At 27.3% G+C, this 21,440-nt stretch overlaps 1 protein-coding gene and 1 long non-coding RNA gene across 4 annotated transcripts in view; one reads left to right on the plus strand and one right to left on the minus strand.

Moving 5' to 3' along the window:
* Positions 1–8,153, minus strand: part of LOC136091222 (uncharacterized) — a 27,526-nt gene extending 19,373 nt beyond the window's left edge. For both annotated transcript variants that reach the window (XR_010643801.1, XR_010643802.1), the window contains exon 1: positions 7,994–8,153. This is a non-coding gene — a long non-coding RNA (uncharacterized LOC136091222). The remainder of the gene's footprint in view (positions 1–7,993) is intronic.
* LOC100204534 (scoloptoxin SSD14) overlaps positions 1–17,920 on the plus strand; it is a 21,744-nt gene extending 3,824 nt beyond the window's left edge. Inside the window, exons 3-11 of one of the 2 annotated variants that reach the window (XM_065818358.1) lie at positions 1,035–1,280; positions 1,428–1,496; positions 1,693–1,900; positions 7,472–7,588; positions 8,780–9,104; positions 9,273–9,463; positions 15,706–15,934; positions 16,277–16,469; positions 17,690–17,920. In XM_065818358.1, the coding sequence (XP_065674430.1) occupies positions 1,035–1,280; positions 1,428–1,496; positions 1,693–1,900; positions 7,472–7,588; positions 8,780–9,104; positions 9,273–9,463; positions 15,706–15,934; positions 16,277–16,469; positions 17,690–17,796 (1,685 nt within the window). In that variant the 3' untranslated portion in view covers positions 17,797–17,920. The remainder of the gene's footprint in view (positions 1–1,034; positions 1,281–1,427; positions 1,497–1,692; positions 1,901–7,471; positions 7,589–8,779; positions 9,105–9,272; positions 9,464–15,705; positions 15,935–16,276; positions 16,470–17,689) is intronic. The other variant, XM_065818359.1, reaches the window with a different exon arrangement.
* Positions 17,921–21,440: the final 3,520 nt, after the last annotated feature.

Consider the following 21,440-nt stretch of genomic DNA (forward strand, 5'->3'; position numbering starts at 1 on the left):
AAACTTAATATTTTAACAATTAAAACATGTGAAGTTATCTCAGGATATATCAGAGCTAATTATTTTTGTTATCTCTTTAATTGTATTGAGGACTTTGATGTAATGTTTTATTCTCATTCAGTTGGTGTTGAATTGTTAAAAAAGTCATGATCAGTTTTGTACAAAGCAGCAGCTTTTTTTTTAATAATTCATTAAATGCTTTATGATGTTTTTAATAAAGAAAGCTTCAGGGGGTTTTTCATTTTATTCCTAGAATCCCCCTCCCGTTATTTAAATCGCTTTAATGATTCTAATAAACTTAAAAAATGGCATCATGAATTAAGCAATCGCTAATTGCAACAGAAGATAAATCGTGATCTTGAAATATTTAAATTATTTAGTTTTAAATTTATTTATTGCTAGGGTCATTTACCATCAGATCATTTAATTGCCACATAACCTTGGGTATAAAGCGAAATTGTAATTTGACCTCAAACCTTTTTTATGCACTCATAATATTTGCAAAAATAATATTAATAAAAAACTTTACTTTTGTAAAAGGTTTTACAATCTTTTAAAAAAAAATTATTAGTTATTATTAACTATCTTTATTATTATCTAGTTATAAAATAAAATAATTAAACTATTATAGAAATTATTATTATTTTTATATTTTTATATAATTATATATTATTTTTATATAATTATATATTATTTATATTATAATTTTATATTATTTATATATATTGTTTTTATATAATTATTATTATAATTATTATAGAAATTATTAAAATATTATAGAAATAGTTTAAAAAGTTTTTGCAAATGTTTGGAGTCAATTTAGTATTTTTTAGGTAAATCCATAATTTATTTAAAATGACATACGCAAATGACATGCACAAAGTTTAATTTATGTTATATACATACATGTGTATGCATGAAACATAAATTATTCATAATTTGTCATTTGTGTATGTCATTTTCAATAAATTATGGATTTACCTAAAAAATACTAAACTGATTCTAAACTTTTGCAAGAGACTGTTTTTTTTTAGTGAATTATCCTGATGGATGGATACATTCAAAGCAACCAACATTTACAAATGATCCATTCAAATTTAAAGAATATTCAGTTGCAGCCGATAGTCAGCTTTGTTCTAAAATTGGAGCAGAGGTTATAAAAAAAGGTGGCAATGCAGCAGATGCAGTTGTAACTAGTCATTGTTGCACTGAGGTTGTAAATAGTCAATCAACTGGACTGGGTGGAGGAGGAAATATTGTTTACTATGATAAACCTACAAGTATCAAACTTTAGGATTTTAAAACTATTAGTTTTTGTTGTTGTGAATAATTAGTTGCTATTGCTGTTTTTTATTTTTAGTTATTATTATGAATTAAGTTATTATTTATTTTTAGATTAAATTTTTGAGATTTTTTATGATTTTTAGAGACTGCTTGGTCATATGATTTTAGAGAAACTGTTCCGTTGCGTTATTCTCAAAATAGGGATAGTTATTGTAAATTTTTTCTTTCTTTTTTTATTTTTTTTATCTTTTATTTTTGTTTAATATTTGAGTCACCAACAATCTGGTAATCCAGATTAGTCAAAACAGAATACTAGAATTAAATAGAATACATTAGAATAAATTAGAATACATTAGAATCAAAATAATAACTAATAACACTGGTAAAATTAAACAAATTTTTTTTCAGCTAACATGCCAGGAGATAAAGTATTAGTACCTGGTGTTCTTAAAGGGCTGTACACTCTCTGGAAGGATTTTGGTAGTAAAAATATATCATGGTCAGAGTTATGGAAACCATGTATAGATCTAGCCACAGATGGTATTCAAGTTGGAGCTGCACTTAACAATGCAATTCTGAAAAAGATTGAATACTTTGATGCACCAGGGATGCTGAGGTTTTTATTATATTTACATATACTGTAAAACATGCCAGAAGTGTTGCTACATCGACTATCTATAGCCTTATAATTTATATCTTATAATTTATTCAGGTTTTAAACTTTTTCTGGTCTTGTTTATTGCGTACAATTTAAACAACAGTTTATAGAAGAAGCTTTTCGATATATTATATATATATATATATATATATATATATATATATATATATATATATATATATATATATATATATATATATATATAAATATATATATAATTCTGTAAATTTATTTAGGCACCAGTCACAGTTGATAAAAATGAAAAAGCACCTAATGTCATGACCCCAGAAAATCTTTTAATGGGTTGATAGTACAACTCTTGGTAGTTTTTGAACCATAAATCCCATGTTTTAAAGTTTTAAACCATAAACTCCAGTATGGTTACACCATCTGTGGGAAAAATCTGATTTTAAGTTTTGCATAAAGTTGGTATCAAGAATTTGAAGTTGTAAATAGGAGTCCTGATGAACAGATGAAGCTCCATTGGTGTAAGCAAATCAAGGTCAAAAGATTTATCAGAGGCATTGATAATAGGTGCATGAACTGATTTTCTGATTACACTTGCCTTCATGATGTTTGCACCAGCCGCACTGAATGTCTTAAAATCTCTTCCAATTGATCCGAAGCTTCTTAGAAATCTGCACTTAGCAACAAGGTCTTTTAATGCAATGTCATCAACTAAAATGTTACTAGGAAGAACTAGAATTAGGTTATCTTCTAATCTCTTTGATAAGACAAAGATAAGACAATCTGTTTAATGAAGTTATGCTTCTTTGTACTCAATGCAACTCTTTTAGGTGCCACTGAGTCCATTTACATGACTTCTGCTAATTCTTTTGCTCTGTAAACTTTAAGCATTTGTGTGGAAGGCTTATGCCAACTTTTGAAAACTTTCCTTTCCCTCTTCAAGCCTATGGAAATGACAATAATTGTAAATGCCAGTTAAGACATTTGGATCATCAAAGTTAATTGATTGCTTTAGAATTTGTTTAACTTTTTCAATGAGCTAGTTGATAAGCGTCTTGTAGTAACACAAGTAGCAAACAGTCTTGCTGTTCTCTATGTAGTTGTTGATGTGATTTGGCATGTGATTCATTTCTTTAGAGACAAATTTTTTTTTAACTAATAAGGCTGAAACACAAGAATTTTATCATATTACATTACAGAAATAACAAATCTGATTTCTATTTCTTTCTATAACCAAAAAATTTAAATTAAAAGGTTTCTATTCTGTAATAAACCTTAATTAAATACCTTCTATCGAATATCATGCATTAGTTGGTAGTGATAACAGCAAAAGTTTTACAAGCCTAGACTTTAATGCAGTTTTATGCAAACTTTGAACTTGGATTTTCTCTCACATTTATTGTAACCAGATTTTTTAATTTATCAATGACTATTAATAATAGTAGTGTTCTCTCTATAAAAAATTTTCTATTATGGTGACATCAAGATTTTTTTTTTTAATGTGTATGATTTGCTAAATTTTATAATGTTGACCTTAAATTTAATTTTTATTATCCAGTCAAAGAAGAAGAAGAAAAAAAGTGAATTTTTTATTTATTTATATATATATATATATATATATATATATATATATATATATATATATATATATATATATATATATATATATATGTTTATATGTATATATGCGTGTATATATATATATATGAATAAAATTCTTATTTATGACCATATTGTTTGGTAATCCGTCTATTGTTCAAGTGTCTAAAATAAACGCTAAATATGATTTTTATAACCTAATTCTTGAAAAGGTATGCCAAGCAAAACAACAGTATTTAAAAAAGTTTTTTAATTTTTTCTGAAAATATGATTAGGTATATAAATAAGCTACTTAACTAATACATTACGGTGATGTGATAATGGTTGGAGGTTGGTCCAACTATGTTTACAATGCATTTTTGCACCTTGTCTAAAAGAGAAAGGGCGTCGTTAGAAGATCCGCCCCAGATATGGCAACAGTATTCCATTCTAGGCCAGATTTGAGATTTATAGAGATAGAGAATAGAATCCGAGTAAGAAAGCGACAAGCTCGATAAAGAGATGCAACTTTAGCAGATGCTAATTTTGCAATTGATTTGATATATGGTTTCCAAGACAGATCAGAAGCAAGAGTTAATCCTAGAAGATGAAGAGTAGATGACTCATCGAGTACATCACCGTTCATAAATATAGGAAGATTTAAATTATTGCGATAACGATTGGCTGAAAAAAATTGAGTTTTATCTGTATTGAAGTTCACCAGCCACTGTGAGCCCCGTTCTGTAGCAGAAGTGAGATCCTTTTCAAGCTCAAATGCCCCCTCCAAGCAATCAGAGAGTGTTGGTTTCTTATCACGACAAGAATAAATGGTAGTATCATCAGCAAACAATGCCACCTTAGATGTGAGAATATCTGGAAGATCATTGATGTAAATTAAAAAGAGTATAGGGCCAAGGATAGAACCTTGAGGAACCTCTGAAGTTACAGAATAAGAAGAAGAGTGCTGTCCATCGAGGACAACTTTTATGCTACAATTGGAAAGGAAGGATTCAATAATCTTAAAGATGTTACCAGATACACCATAAGGAAAGCATCAAGAGCGATGGCCTTAACCTCTCCACCTTTATCTAATGCATGATAAAACCTATCAGTTATTACTGTTAGCAAATCAGCTGTAGAACGAGAAGATCGAAATCCATATTGATGGTCAGAAAGTAAGTTATTAGATTCAAGATGAGAAATTAAGTGTTTGTTAATTAAAGATTCAAAAACAATGCTTATGAAAGGAAGACTAATGGGACGGTAGTTAGACGAATCAGATCGCTCTCCAGAATTTTTGAAGATAGAGATAACGGATGCCGCTTTCCAGCAGGCTGGAAAACAAGACTCTGATAAGCATTTAATGAATAGTTTTGAAAGTATAGATGACAGCTCCGAGAACACTTCTGCAAGACAATAACAAGTATGTTGTCCGGGCCACAAGCTGTAGAAGAGTGTAGATGTCGAGTAATGGATCAACCTGTTTGTTGGTAATATCAGGTAGAACGCAACTAGTGGAATCAAGAGATGATATTGATAAATCTGACTGAGATTAAGGGGTAAACAGATAGAATCTGTTTACCCCTTAGTCTCAGTCAGATTCTTAGTCTCATTTTATTTTATGGTTTTTTAGTTGATTACTGGCAAATATGTTTTTTATGTCATCTTTTGGATTTTGTTAGGCTTATTACTTTCAATTGCATTTTTTCAAATCTTTTTATCTGACAAGGTTCCTTGAAAACAGTTGTTTTATTTAATGTTAATTCACATCCACAAACCATGAAGGCCACTACAATCAATGAGGCTACTTAAATTATGGTTACAACCCTCTCTTAACTCTATAACTCCGAAACATGAACCTTGACAAACAAGGCTGCTGCACAGAGAAACAAGTTGAGTGTGTTGTACTATCAGGGGCATGGTGGGGATTGAACTCAGAATTTCTGGCTTATGAGGGAAGCACTCTACCACCGAGGCACTTATCTTAGCATTGGTGGAAAAATATAAAAGTAAGACATTCTCATTTTCTCAATACTCACATTTTATTTTGGAAGCAAATTTCTAGAAACAGAAATAGTGTCTTAAATAGTATCATAAAAAAAGCAGGTCTAACAGACCTGATCTTATTACCTCTCCCAAGAATAAAGCAGAACTACTTGCTATGAACTCTCTGATGCATCTCTTGAATTTTATGGCCACACTTTTTCTGTTATCTCAGACAAACTGGTTGATGAATTGTTAGACATTCAATTTACTCTAGATATGCTGCTAAAGTCATTTCTTGCTTAAACTCTTATATCACTTGTGGTCTTCTTCATAATCTTTATATTTTATGTTTTCTGGTAAAGTTTTTTAAAGTTGTTGAATCATTTCATTCTATTTGCAATATTTAATTTTTCCCTGGTAGGCAACACTCTCCATTTCCAGTTTTGGGGTAACACAAGCTTTTGCACCTGTCCTGTGTTGTTTCTTATCTATATTAATGATCTTCTGGATATATCATATTTTTGTATATCAAAAAAAAAAAATACAATCGTAACAAAATATGTTTTTCTTTGTTGATGAATGTTGCCAAGTTTCTATTATATAAAGAAATAAAAGAAAAAAATGTTCCTTTAAAATTCTTTTTATGGAGCCATTCAAAACAACTAAGTTGATATATTTTGTAATATTTCAAGACCATTAGATGATTATCAGAGCATTAGATGATCTCATCATCATGTAATATTTCTAGACCATTAGTTTGTTGGTATTGTATTTCCAAGGCTTCCTTAATTTTTCTTTCAAATTTGTTAAAAATTAATGCTTAAAAATTGGCATCAGTCCAGAAACTGCAAGTTAGTTTATAAACACCTGGTTTGCTGAAGCATGTTGATACCGATTCAGCCAGGTGTTTATAAACTAACTAGTTGCAGTAGATCATATCAAGGGTGTATACATAGATGGATGTTAAAACGCATTGTTGTAGACCAAAGGTGCAGCGATTACTGAAATTAAATAATAATTTAACAATCATATAATTTGAAAACTATTTGTTATTTAGTTATACAGGAGTTATACAAGGGTAATTAAATATATATAATATATTTATTTAATTGCAAATATATAGAATATTTATATAATCATGATACCTTATATATAAAAAAGTTTTATTTATTTGGATAGATGAAACAGTCATTTTGATGTGTAATCACATAGCAATAGTTTAATCAATTTTATTATACAAATATATATCGTACAATTAGTATATTATATAGTATTATCAAATAATCATATAGTTATATATATCAAATAATCATATATTCCTCATGGCACAAATGTTTTTTATTATTTTGCTATTGTTATTTATAACAATTGATAGTATGGATATCTTTGCTTTTAAACAATGAGTTAAACTTCCAACCATTAATACGTTCTTGATCATATGTAGGCGAATTTTGTATTTAGTTTTATATTCTGATGATGAGACTGTTAAGTGGTCTTGAAATATTACTAATAAATAAGTAACTTAGTTTTTTTAAATTTTTACATGAAATAAAGTAATTTTGAAAATATTATATTATAAATACTCATTCAAGTTTTCCTTAAAACTTTCGTAATCTATTAAAGCATTAAACATTATTCATAAAGTTCATTCATAAAACCTTCATTTTTTCTTGAGTTTTTTAACTTTCATTTTCTTGCTCTTTACCTCTTCTCTGGCTTTTTTTTCCCTGCTTTTCAAGAATGATAGAACACTGTTGTATCAAATCTAGTCAAATCCAAATACGATTCCTAAGAATTGAAGAACCACTGCACTACAGCTGCAATGGTTAACGCTTTTGCTTTCTGTTAACTCCCAATTTCAATTGAACAAATTTTAGTTCTTTTTTGTTTCAAAGATTTTGAACCCAATGCAAATATTTTTATGATTTTTAATTAGCTTTTACTTTTTTGTTATGTTTTGAATACTTTTTGAATATATAAAAAATGTTTTTATACTAGCAGCACATTTAAACCTGGTGGAAATATTTTGCGGTTCAATGATACTTTAAAAAGGTTGACCTTAGCAAGAACATATTCAAGAATTGCTCAATCAGGAAATGATGAAGATTTTTATAGGTGTGTACTTTTATATGTCAGCATTTATTTATTTATTTTTTCAGTAATTTTATTATTAATATTTATTAAAACAATAGCATTAATTTAATATTATTAAAACTAATAGCATTAATTAATACTGTTTAACATTAATTAACATTATTTAATTCCATAAAATTATAATAGCATTATAATTAATGCCATTAGTTTTATTACCAAACCTTAATGGAAAGCTGTTATATGTTGTTAAGACAAAATAAGAAAAAATTATTTTACCAGTAAAATCTCGAATAGTATATGAAAAAACATTATACTTTTTAGTTATACTTAACTTGTATCATGTTTTTATTATTTAACTTGTATCATGTTTTTATTACTTAACTTGTATCATGTTTTTATTACTTAAAAATAACTTCAACTTAAAACCTCTAAAAATGAGCAGTGCAGATAGAGGCAGTGAAGAAAGGGCTATTGCACTTGACATATCAAAAGCTTTTGATAAGGTTTAGTATGCTGATCTACTCCATAAGCTTCTTCATATGTACTTATGATCTTCCCAAGAATCTTATATCTAAAAAAAATTTTAATAGTAACTTATAGTACTGAGTAAGTTATCATGTATAACAATATTATGAATATAGTGCTATATGACAATCGGAAATAAATTTCTTTTGACTGATTTCATTATTGTAAAAACTGTTGGTGTTTATTAAAAAAATTGTGAAATCAAACTAGTTACTACTGCCTTAATTGCTTATTTACAGTGATTAGATTTGGATATATGATTAGCAGGTCAAGTTCTAAGTGGATTAATTTTTAAATTAAACATTATTATGCTTAAACAGGGGTAATGTTCATAACTCTTTTTAAATCATCAAAATCATTGACAATTAAAATTAATTTTTTATATTTTTAATTTTTTATTCAAATTTTGTTTAAAAAATGTTGTAGTTGTGGTTGTTATGTATAAGTTTCCTTATTGTTATCATTATCATTGTTATCATGATCATTTTATTAACCTAAATTGCTGTAGTCTCAAATGAATATCTCAATAATAATAGGATAATTTATTTTATATTTATTTAGGTTTTATTATAAATATATAAATTTTTTGTTTAATATTTTTACAAAAAAACTAATGTTATTCGACGATATTGTGTTTAGTAAACATTTATTATTTTTCCTTTTATAATTTAGTTTTCTAAATTTTAGAGGTGCTATGGCTTATGATATTGTATTGGATATTCAAGAAGCTGGTGGTACTATCACTCTTGAAGATTTGTATCATTACAAAGTAAGAATAAGTAAGCCTACCAAAGTTGAAATAAAGGGATTATTTATGCATTCTTCTCCTCCACCCGGTGGTGGATCATTGGTTTCACTGGCCTTAAAAATTATTGACTTTTTTAATTGGACAGCAGCTGATAGATTAGCCAATCCAGGATTAATTTATCACTATATAATTGAAGCTTTGAAGTTTTCTTATGCACCTAACACTTTTATTCAAGATCCTTTTTTTGAAATGTATTCAAATCAGGTTTTTTTTTTCATTGTATTTTTCATTGTCTTTTTATTTATATGGTTTTTTATTTGTTCTAACTGTATTTATATTATTTATTGCTTTATAATTTATCTTATTTTTTAAATTTTTTTTGGTTTTTATTCTTAAATATATATATATGTGCGTTGGCTTTTAAATTTTTAGGTATCCTCTTATATGTTGGATCCAGAAGTGGCATTTGAAAAAAAACGTCGTATTGATATGACATCGCATAAATCATCTTACTATATGCCTTACAATATAGCATTACACCCTGAACCTGGTGGCACCACCCATATATCCATCATAGATAAAAGTGGTAATGCAGTTTCTTGTACTTCTTCATTAAATGGAAAGTAAGTTTTTAATATGCTGTATATGTTTTATATAGTTAAATAAGTTCTTTATATGCTGTAAGTTAAATAAGTTCTATAAGTTAAATAAGTTCTTTATATGCTGTATATGTTATATGTGCATATATAAACCCCTAACTGGTTATCAGAAAGTTTTTCCGTATTTTGTTGACAAAAAGGAAAAATTATAATGCAAGACCAGAATTTTTTTTTTATTACTTGATAGACTGCCTGCCCCAACCAAACCCTCAATTGATATAGCAGCACTCCTTTGCGAGTCAGGCTAAAGGATGGTTGATGTAGCAGCACTCTGTTGCGAGTCAGGCTATTTGTCAGTCGATATAGCAGCACTCTGTTGCGAGTCAGGCTATTTGCCAGTCGATATAGCAGCACTCTGTTGCGAGTCAGGCTATTTGTCAGTCGATATAGCAGCACTCTGCTGCAAGTCAGGCTATATGTCAGTTGATGTGGCAGCATTCCGTTGCGAGTCAGGCTATAAGAGAGTCGATGTAGCAACACTCCATGCATGATTTACAGTAATAAAAATAAAAATATTTTATTAAGCCCGGAGTCCTGGAGTCCCGGAGTCCTTGCTGCCATTATACCTAAGGACTCTGGACTCAGCTTAATAGTTTTTTTCAAAAAAATTAAGCTGAAGACGCTGGTCACAACAATCCAGTACTTCACAGAAAACTTGAATAATTAGAATAATTTTACAGTGTATTTGACAATAAGTATTTAAAGTTAAGTTTTTCTATGCTATCACATAAAGGCTAAATCTTGCATCACTTGCTAAATTTTACTTCACATTCTGCACATATGTTTGACCATTGTTTTAGAATCAGCATTGGCTCTGTGGACCAAAATTTTTTCAACGATTTTATTTCTTTTGGATGCTCATTGTATGCTTCTAATAGATTAACAAAATCTGCAGAATTGAAGTAGTGATCATTAAATCATAAATCTCCCCATGAACCATAGTTGAAGTTCCATACTGCTTGTGCAGATTTTGATTCTTGATAGTCTGGTATTAGAATGTAAGCAAGTAAAACAAAAATTCAATTTCTCAAGTTCAATCTCTCAAGTTCAATCTTGCATTGCCTAAAGTAGGAAATGATTTGAAATTCACTTTTGAAAAGGGACATGTGGTTTTAACTTTCTATAACAAGCTATTAAGTGATGCAGGAAGTCCATGTCATCTTGCCAACAAGTCTGATTCACTTTCATCAAATGATTTCAAGTATCCTGAAATAATAACTTCAGATTCTTGTACTCTGGCAGTAATCTTGTCACAAAAGGGTAATGAAGATTTGGTGATTTGTTGATTCTTCAAAAAGACATGTTTCAAAAGCATATCTAAAATATGGTGTTGGCATCCAATAAAAGCAGGCTTTTCTAGTCCAATGGTTTTGAAGTGTCTGTAACAGTGTTACTACACCAACTCTTAGTCCTGTATTTGCCGATGTTGTGTCAGGTACAATCATTTTTATGGCTGGCCACAGCTCATATTCATCTAGCACAAGCTTTATTCCATTAAATATTGTTTCACCTTTTCCATTCATCAGCTCAAAAACAGCAAGTTTAACCTCTCTCTTTTCATTTTTCAAAACAACTACTTGATGTTCCATTTTTTTTATGTGTTTTCCATCAAAGTACAAAGACCACTTTTCATTTTTTAAGTTCTCCATATAATTTGCTTTCAACTTTTCTCTTTCTTTCATGAGACCTTTATAGACACCACTTTGATTTGAAGCAGGAATAGAAATTCTACCTTTTGATAGAGTTTTGCAGGCTTTATGTGCTTTTTTAGTACTAATCTCCGGAGAAATCACTAAATTTACAGTTAAAATTACACTGCTCTTCAGTTTTTAAATGATCTCCTTCACTAGCTCATTCAAGGAAATCTTGGTCTTGGCTGATGGACATTTGTTTCTTTATTAACACTAGTTTTCTTGGATGAATACCTTCAGTATCTTTAATTGTGGTACAATATCAGCTCTTCTCTTTGTTGACATTTCTCACCATAAAATTTTTTATCTTCCTAATACAACCATTCACTTTTTGAGTTCTGGGTTTTCGACTATCTTTGACACGTTTTTTCAATACATTTTCTATTTTTCTTCCTGCTGCCAATTTCCCTTGAAGAATTAGAATAATTTCTCCTTAGTAGTTCAGTTTCTTTACAAAAACTCTCCTTTCTGCTTTTCACATTTGATGACAAACTTTTAAATTGATCAATCATATGCTGTGATCATTTTCAACAATTGACATAAAAAAACTTAAATTTTTTGTTTATAAGTATAATTTCTTATCTTATGATGACACGGGGAACTAAAAAATCTTTTAAAAAAATATTAGTTATACCCCTAATATATATTAGTGTAAATATATGTACATATACATATATGTATATATATATATATATATATATATATATATATATATATATATATATATATATATATATATATGTATATATATATATATATATATATATATATATATATATATATATATATATATATATGTATATGTATATATATTTATGTATATATATATGTATATATATGTATATATATATATATATATATATATATATATATATATATATATATATATATATATATATTATCATAATCATTTTAAATAAAATCGATTATTTTAAATTTGATAGCATAAAAATAGGCATAAATAAGTTGGAAGCTTATTCGCTTTTTACGGCTTCACACTGGACGCTTGAGAAATAAATTAAACATATAGATAAGTGACTGTATAGAGGATCCTTTTTTTTTATTTGAGAACGAAAATCAGGCAGCTTTTATGACCTGTTTTCAGAATAATTTGAAAGGTATTTTTTACAGTTTGCAGGAACAAGCAGGTAATTTTCACAAGCACAATGTTTATATTTACAATAAAAGAACTTAATCATATATAGAAAGATTTATGCATATTGTATCAAATGATACAAAAAACACAAACTTAGCAAGTAAGGTTATTAAGCAATAATAAAATTATAATATGCCAATCAATCGAGCGTATCATAATTTTATTATTGCAAATCTCTAGCCTATCTCTCATATGCGTCAGATGATTTTTTTTCGATAGTTTCTAACCGTTACAATTTAGTTTCAAACGCGTCAGAATATAACGGTTAGAATCTAATGCGATGGGTTAGAATCTAATACAAAATTTTTTATTTCAATAAAACTATTTTTTTAAATATATTGCTGCAAAGAAATTTGAACAAAATACTGATTGAACAAAATACTGATGTACATAAAAAGTAACTTAATAAACATTTTTTATTATATAACATGTTATATATTTTACGTAATTTTAAAACCGTGAATAAACCCCACTTTATGAAACATTCTATTTCTATATAATATGAAGAAAAACGTTTTAAAATGTTTTTATTCACAGTTTCAAAATTGCATAAAATATTCAACATGTTATTTAATAAAAAATGTTTATGTTAATTTATAGACTATTCTTAATATATTCTATATAGAATATAAGAATATAGACTATATTCTTTGTTAAGACGTTAATTTTATTCATCATTAATTTTGATCACTCAAATTACAATAACTTTGCTTCTAATTGGGCTAGAAACATAAATTTGGTATCAATCTACAGCATTTGATAGCCTTTTTCTCCTAAGCATACTTTAAATAAATAAAAAAATTTAGTTTAAAATTTTCATACAACTGCCTACATATAAACTATTGCTTTTTAACAAAAATTGAAAAAAGTTTAGTTTTTAGTTTTTTTGATTTTTTTTATAACATATTTTTGTAAGAAGATTATTATTCGTAAAAAAAAAATTTTTTTTCTTTTTTTCCCTGTGGCGGTTACATGAAAATAGCTTTTAAAAAATTTTCGCATTTTTAGTGCGTCACTTGCTCTTTATATAGAACGAAAGAGAAAGAAAAATTGTTTGTAATTAAACTTTGAATGAGTTCATGATTTGAATGATATCATAATTGAATGATATCATGATTGCGTAAATCGCCTCTGAATAATGATTTTTTTGAAAAACGCTTAAAATTAATTACAATAAAAAGATGTTGTAAATATATTATTTTCCTTTTTAAATGTTTATATTATGATAATATTATACAAAATGGAAAATAATATGAAATAATTTTAAAATAAATTATTTAAATTATATTTTTTAATATATTATAAACTTTTTAAACGATTTCTTCGTTTCTCTTATAACTTTAAACAGCTTTGACGACATTTTAAATAAAGACATTTTAAAAACATTTTTAAAGAACTGACGTTGTAAATTAAAGGGGTTTTTAAATAACTTAAACATCAAACGATTACGCTCTTTTAAAATGATTCTTTAAGAAAAGTTTTAAAATTCTTAATATACTAAAAAAAAAAATTTTTTCACACATTTTCATTTGTATATATTAACAGTATAATTTTTATCATTAAATAAGTTCTTTAATAAATAATTTGAAAACCGGTTTAAATCTCCTGTAAAAAGATATAGCTCGCTCAAAAGCTGCCTTGACGAACGGCTCGCTTAGGTTTACTTAAAGTCTTTTTTTTTTTAATATAGAATATATTATAAATCTAGCCATGATTTTAGATTTATAATATTTTATATTCGGGTTGACTAGTAAATATCATAACCAATAAAAATCTTGACAGATAAAAGTCATAACAAATAAAAAATATTTTAGAAAACATTTTTGACTAAATAATATAATGATTTTATTAAATATCTTGAACAATAAAAACGTGCCCAATGTACATTTTGAACAGAAAAAAATTTAAACCAAAAGTTTGAATGCATTTATTGCTAAAGAAAAACCTGAGGTTTGATGCATATCCCATTCCCCCTGGATCCGTCACTGCTTTTATCTACTATTGTTAAAATTTCAATTTCATTGACTAGTATGATAAAACCATGAGATGTATGATTAGATATCAATCTGATATCTAAGCATACATGCTTTAGGTATTATATTTTATATAAATAAGTTTTATAAGTTCTCAAACTAAAAAAACAAAACTTCAATTATAGCCTTATAAATATCTTTTTGTTTTATCATATTGATGCTGAAACATAATTAAATAGAATTTTGGTGTAACAAATGTTTTACAAATATTTTTTTAAAACTGATTTTGCATATTTGTAATTTTTTTTTTCTTTTTTAATTAGGGTTTATACATCTTTCTATCCATACATATCCAGCAATGCTCTTAGCAGATCTTACTAACCATTAGAGAACGATCTTACTAACCATTAGAGAACAATCTTACTAACCATTAGAAAACATTCTTCCTGACCATTAACGAACAGTCTTACTAACCATTTTAAAACAGCCTAACTGACTTAACTGTTTCAACTGAAAATTGAAAAACTCGTTGTTGTATATCAATATCTGATGTCGACCTCAATATCTTTTTATTCGAAATCCTAAAATTTGAGCAAAATTATTTTTTTATTTTCAATAAATAGTCTCTTATTTACTGCATTAAAGAGGTTCTTTTCTGTTGTTTTTTTTCTGTTTGACCTGCTGTTATTTACGTCTAATCATATTGTTTTTTTAAGCAAATTTTATTTTGGTTTTTGTATTATCTTTATATAAGCTATATAAAGATAGCAGAACCTTATAAAATATTATTTTTAGATTTTATCTAAAAATAATACTAAAGTTCCCATGAGTTAAAGTTATCAAAAAATTGATGAATTCCTCTATATACAATATAAACATTTCAATAGTTTAAGACTTTTGTTTATTTTAATTTTTTCCAACCTCAAGATGTATATTAACCAAGTTTGTTTGACTTCAGGCATATAAATTTTCTCCAGTTATTATCAATTTTTTTTTACTGTGGAGTTGTCAGTTCCTGCAATCTATAACACAATACACATATGCTACAATTTGCAGAAATAGTTTTGGAAAGTTTTTTCATTCATAAAAACTTTGATAAATTCATATTTAGTGAGTTTCATTATTTTTCAAAAAATTTTTTTTTTAGAAAATACTTATACATAGTTATTATTAATGATTGTCTAGTCATTTTACAATTTAAACAAATCAAATAATGCAATAATAAAAATATTATACATTTTAGTAATTCAAACTCTACTTGCTTATAAAGCGAATTCTTAGAAAATATAACTAATAATAACAAATAAATAAATAATAAATAACAAATAAATAATAACTTACAAATAAATAAATATATAACATTAAACGTTTTTTATATTGCAATAGCTTTGGATCTGGTTTCATGTCTAGTCGTCTTGGTATAATCTATAATGACCACATGAAAGATTTTTATAAAACATGGAGGAGTGTTTACAATATCAATGATGATAAAAAGTTTCCTGGAAAAAGACCTATGTCTAGATTGTCTCCAATAATTTTTATTGATAGCAACTCAGATGTTGTAGGAGTTTTTGGTGCGGCTGGTGGTCCTTTTATTCCAACTGCTTTAATACAGGTGATTTTTTTATTCCTATCATTTTAACAAAGATGATTTTTTATTCCTATCATTTTAACAAAGGTGATTTTTTATTCCCATCACCAGGGCTGGATTCACACCCTAGACAAAATGAATTTTTATTCCATCTTCTTTAACAAATTTCACTTTTTAAAATTTTTTATTATTTTCTCGCAAAAAGTGTAAAAAAGAAGAAACCAAATAAAGTTTACATTTAATGATAAAAAGAAATGTAAATGCATTTCATTTTTTATTATATTTACTTTTTTTTTTTATTTATTCAAGTTTATTTGAAATTTATTTGACATTTTAGTTATTTATAGACTTGAATTATAAACTTAGGTTATTATAAATTGGTTATATTTTGGAGACAATATCAAAGAATCAATTAGTTTGTCACGCTTACATTGTCAGTTGTTTCCGAAGAAAATTATTGTAGAAAAAACTTTTCCTGATAGTTTGATACAAAAAATACAATTTTATCAGAAAGAACGATTCACAAATTCAACAGCAAGCAGCAGTTCTTTACAGGAAGGTAACATTATTTTAGTATTATCTCCTATATATCTATTATATATCTACTATATATTTTAACTATGTTTGTATGTTGTTATGCTAACAAATCTTCATCATAACTGTCAGAAAGTGATTACAACAGATAATTACTTTAAAAAGATGTATTATTATTTACAATTGAGCTCAATTTAAGGTGACAAATTATAAATCTGTTCATAATAGAAAAAAATTGGAACTCAAAACATTAAAATGTTTTGAATTCAAAACATTACAATGTTTTGAATTTTTTCAACTCAAAACATTAGAATGTTTACTATATTAATGTTTTGAATTGGATTCATATTTGATGAACTTCTAGGTCATGGAAGGTCAGATATCTTTTTATCAAAGCAATCATTGACCATATGACATATGTTATGGATCAAAAATGTAGCAAAAAATTTGAATTAGTAACTCGATTTTTTATTTGATCTCTCTAACTTTTGTTGTAACTAAGGCAGTGACATAAAGTTCATAAAGTTGCGCTTGTACTATGTATCACAGTATAAAAGTGCGGTAGTGGTGTAGTGGTAGAGCGCTTGCCTCATAGACAAGAAATTCCGATTTCAATATTTACCATGTCCCTGGTAGTACAGCGCTTAACTGTTTCTAAGCCTTGTTTGTCAAGGTTCTTGTTTCAGAGTTAGAGTTAAGAGAGGTTCGTAACTACCATAATAGTAGTTTCCTCGACTTTGTGTGAAGAAGTGTTTCCTTGAAGAAGTGTTTCCTCGAAGAAGTGTTTTTTCAAATTTTATATAATTCTATAAAAGTAAGTTTGATCTCTTTTACTGCTGGAGAGAGACAGGCATACGTAATCAATTATTACGATTTCTTCCTCTTAGTCATTTGCTTTTACACTGAGCACCTGTCTAATTGATTTAATAATTACTTAACTGACTAACTTTAATATAAATTTTTCTTTGATTTCCTTGCCGTTTTTACGAGTGTATGTGTTCCATAAAGTAACTGGAGTTTTGGGTTCAGTTGCGAAGTTATATATATATAATATATATATACATATTTTATATATATGTATATAATATATATACATATATATATACAAAAATTATATATATATATACATATATATATATATATATATATATATATATATATATATATATATATATATATATATATATATAATTATGCTTTTTTTAATTATTTGACAAACAAGGTTTTAAATTTATTTTTTTACAGTTCCTGACGATATAATGGGTGTTGTTCAAGCTATCGTTAGACTAAAGGATGGAACGTTGAATGCCCATTGTGATTACCGTAAAGACGGCCAACCTGCTGGAGAATAACATTCATGACTAATTGCATATTTATTGTTAGACTAAAAGATGGAACAAATGGCCTTTGTGATTACCGTAAAGACGGCCAACCTGCTGTAGAATTTATAACTAATAGCATACATAAAAATTAAAATATGATTTTATTTGATAAATAAAATAAAAAATAGAGTGTTATGCAACAAAGGTTTGAGCTAAAATTTAAAAACGACTACTGAGGTAAATGCGTTTGTATTTTAGTAGTTGTTGAATTTTCTTTTATTTCGTAATTCACAGTTGACAAGTTTAATTGTATTTTTACTGTTTTGTAACTATAGTAACCAATTTACTGCGCTAGCTCATTTTTTAATTGCTTAAGGTTTGATGTGTTTATTGCATAAGTACGTCTAATATACATTGATTTATAAAGTAGTATTTCTTACTATTATTATTTTTAACCTTAGTTTTTTAACCTAAAGTTTTTCGTTTACTTTTTTTTACATTGTTGAATGTGCCTTATAAAAATTAAGTTTCGGAAGCAATACCACACAATTAAGTTAAATTAAAATGATGTTACCAGATAAGAGAAAAAATTACGTCAGCGATACAACGCAATCAATAAAATTAAAATTGCAATAGTATATTAAGTAAGTACGATGTCGTACAATACCGTACGATCGTTGAGAATTTCAATCTAATATAAAACTACCCAAGTCACTGTAATATGTCGTAAGTCACTGTAATATGTCGTACAATACCGTACGATCGTTGAGAATTTCAATCTAATATAAAACTACCCAAGTCACTGATTCCCTAATTACGTAACGCATTAGCGATTAGTTATAACAATAAAATAAATTATTTTCATGCGCTTTAAGTAATCATTCAATTACTTTAGACGTCATCACTCGAAACATTTTGACGTCATCACTTGAAACATTTTAGACGTCATCACTTGAAGCGTTAAATATCAGTTTAAAGAACAAAAAAAATCAAAAATTTTACTCCATAAAGTAAATAATTATTTATTTACAAATATATAATAAGTTATATATTTGTATGATTTCAAATGTATATAATTAATCTTAATTCTTAATAAAATTTTTAAACAGTTTTTACGGCTCTTCTGAATTTAATATTTCTTAAGTAACCGTAATATATATATATATATTTCTCAAAATAAATAAAATTTATATATCGTCAGCCGAGAACTAAGAAGCCGTATGTCCACATTTTGTGTCTTTTCTGTTTAGTATCAATAAATATTCAGCAATCAATCAGTATGTGTTCAATAAATCTCAAGAACAATACAACTTTTGAAAATATTTAAAAAAATTAGTCGTTCTGGCAGAAAGTCTTTACAAATTAAATTTTAAAACTTGATTTTCTCGGAAACACTAAGAATGGACAGACGACTTCTTCGTTCTCAGCTGACGATAGGTATATGATTGCTAAGGCGCCCTTGAATTTACTACACTTTTTTGCGTTTAAGTTTGCCAATATTCATATTAGTTAAGCATTTTTTCATTTTAACTTGGCAATTTTCACTTTAAAAGTAGTATTAGTAGGTTAAGTTGGCCAGTTTTCACTTTAATTTGACATTTATTTTTAATTTGGCAATTTTCACTATAATTTGTAAAGTAAAAGTTGCCAAATTAAAATGAAAAAATGCCAAATTAAAGTCAAAATTGGCCGACTTAAACTCAAAAAGGTGTAGTTGTATTAAATGAGTCATTTATTATATAACTTTCAGTTTTTATATTTACTATCATTATTTTAAATTACTATTGAATTAAAATACTATAATCAAATAAAATACAAGTTCTCGTGAAAAACTGAGTTGCAACTCAGTTTTTCACGAGAACTTGGTACCATGGTAATGATGCCGAAACAACACCAAAATAACAGATACCTTTGATACCAGTATTGCATAATCTCGATATCAATATAAGATAAGGTATCGTATCGATAACAGAGGTTCGATACCAATTGTCTAGTGACTATGATCATTTTATATAGTTTATAGTGAGTTGATTTAAACGACTGATCGATTGTACTTGTATGGCTATTTTGATTCGAAGAAAACCTGCCTTTATTTATTTATTTTTTTTAATGTAGGGTTCATTTGTTGGTATCTAGAAAAAATTTGCCTGTGTCTAAACCTGAATATTTTTCCCAGCAAAATTTTCATTTTTCTAAATGAGTGGCAAACCTTATTGAGTTTCATGCTATATTTAAATTTAATGACATGATACACGTGCGATATAGCTTCCAATTGTGCTCTGGATAAAAAAACTTCTGTTTCACTAAATCTGATTTATTTGTTGTCTTCTCGTTATTTTATTTAAACGTGGGCTTGCTGCACGTATTGACAATGAATTTTTGATAAATTGCTTCAATGAAATCTTGTAGTACAAAACAGTTTGTTAAAACGAGACGGAAAGTCAATTTCTTTCTTTGATTTTGAGCAATTTGTCTTGTGTTTTATGTATTTTTAAATAACCAATCCATTGCAATAATATTAAATGTCTTTTATTTTATCAAAGATAATTGTGAACTCAAGTAAACGCACATTGAATATAGAAGAGTTGAGTTTTTTGGTTAAAAAAAATTAAAATAAAAACGGTAAATGTGTCATACTGTAACTTGCACTGTGTTACACAAATTAATACTTTTCACTGTGTACACTAGTTAATATTTTTTGTGCATTTACCGTTTTTTCCGTAAAAGCTCAACCCTTTTTGAATAGCAGCAACAGTATTTGGCCATAATTTGATTAAAGATTTTAAGAGAATGGAAAATGTAAAACATAGAATAAATAGGTTTGATATACTGGCATGCGTTATGTAGTGAGGAAAAAATTAGTAGGTTAAGAACTTACAATAAATAACAAAATGAAAAAATAAAAAAGAAGAAGTGGTGACTTAATAAAAATGTTTAAAGTATCAAATGTAACTGATTATATTATATTTCAAGAGAACTTGCGACACGATATGTTCAGAAAGCATCATAATAAAAGACTTTATTGACAAATTGCTAAAAAAAGATCAAAGTATTATTATTAAACAAATAAAATGGTAGACAAATAAAAACAACTGGAATTTATTAACACAAGAAGCAGTCAATTCTGCAGACAAAAATACGTTAAAAAATAGAATAGACTTTTATTAGCAAATAATATTAACATTATTTTTACGAAATATTACGGTTTAGGCTATTGTAGTCAAGCACTATGTAGTTTTAACTCACCGAGCTAAAATAGCTTGTACACCGTTTTTTATATTATCATTATAAACTTAAATTTTAGGATGTTTAGTGCGCGGACAAACTTTTCTTCCACCAACGCATTACCTTTGCTCCCCCTCAACCCACAACAGTAAACATTTTTTTGTTTTGTTTTAGGTGCTTCAAGAAGTCCTCATGGTCTTATCACAAAGCACCACGAAAGAGCATTTAAAAGGAAGTCACACCTCTTCCCTTACTGATGTTATAAATATCCCGAGAGACGGCGTTGAACCACGGATCTCTTCTAAGGCAAGAGCGTTAACTACCGCGCTACGCCTATGTCAATCAGCTACTGTTTGCATATCGCGACTTGAGGTTGCGATATCACATCAAAGAAACGCATTTTTTTCAACTTATTACTAATCTGAATCGGATTAGCTAAGTTAAAACGA

Source organism: Hydra vulgaris, chromosome 14 (assembly GCF_038396675.1).
Source record: "Hydra vulgaris chromosome 14, alternate assembly HydraT2T_AEP".
NCBI classification, from domain to species: domain Eukaryota; kingdom Metazoa; phylum Cnidaria; class Hydrozoa; order Anthoathecata; family Hydridae; genus Hydra; species Hydra vulgaris.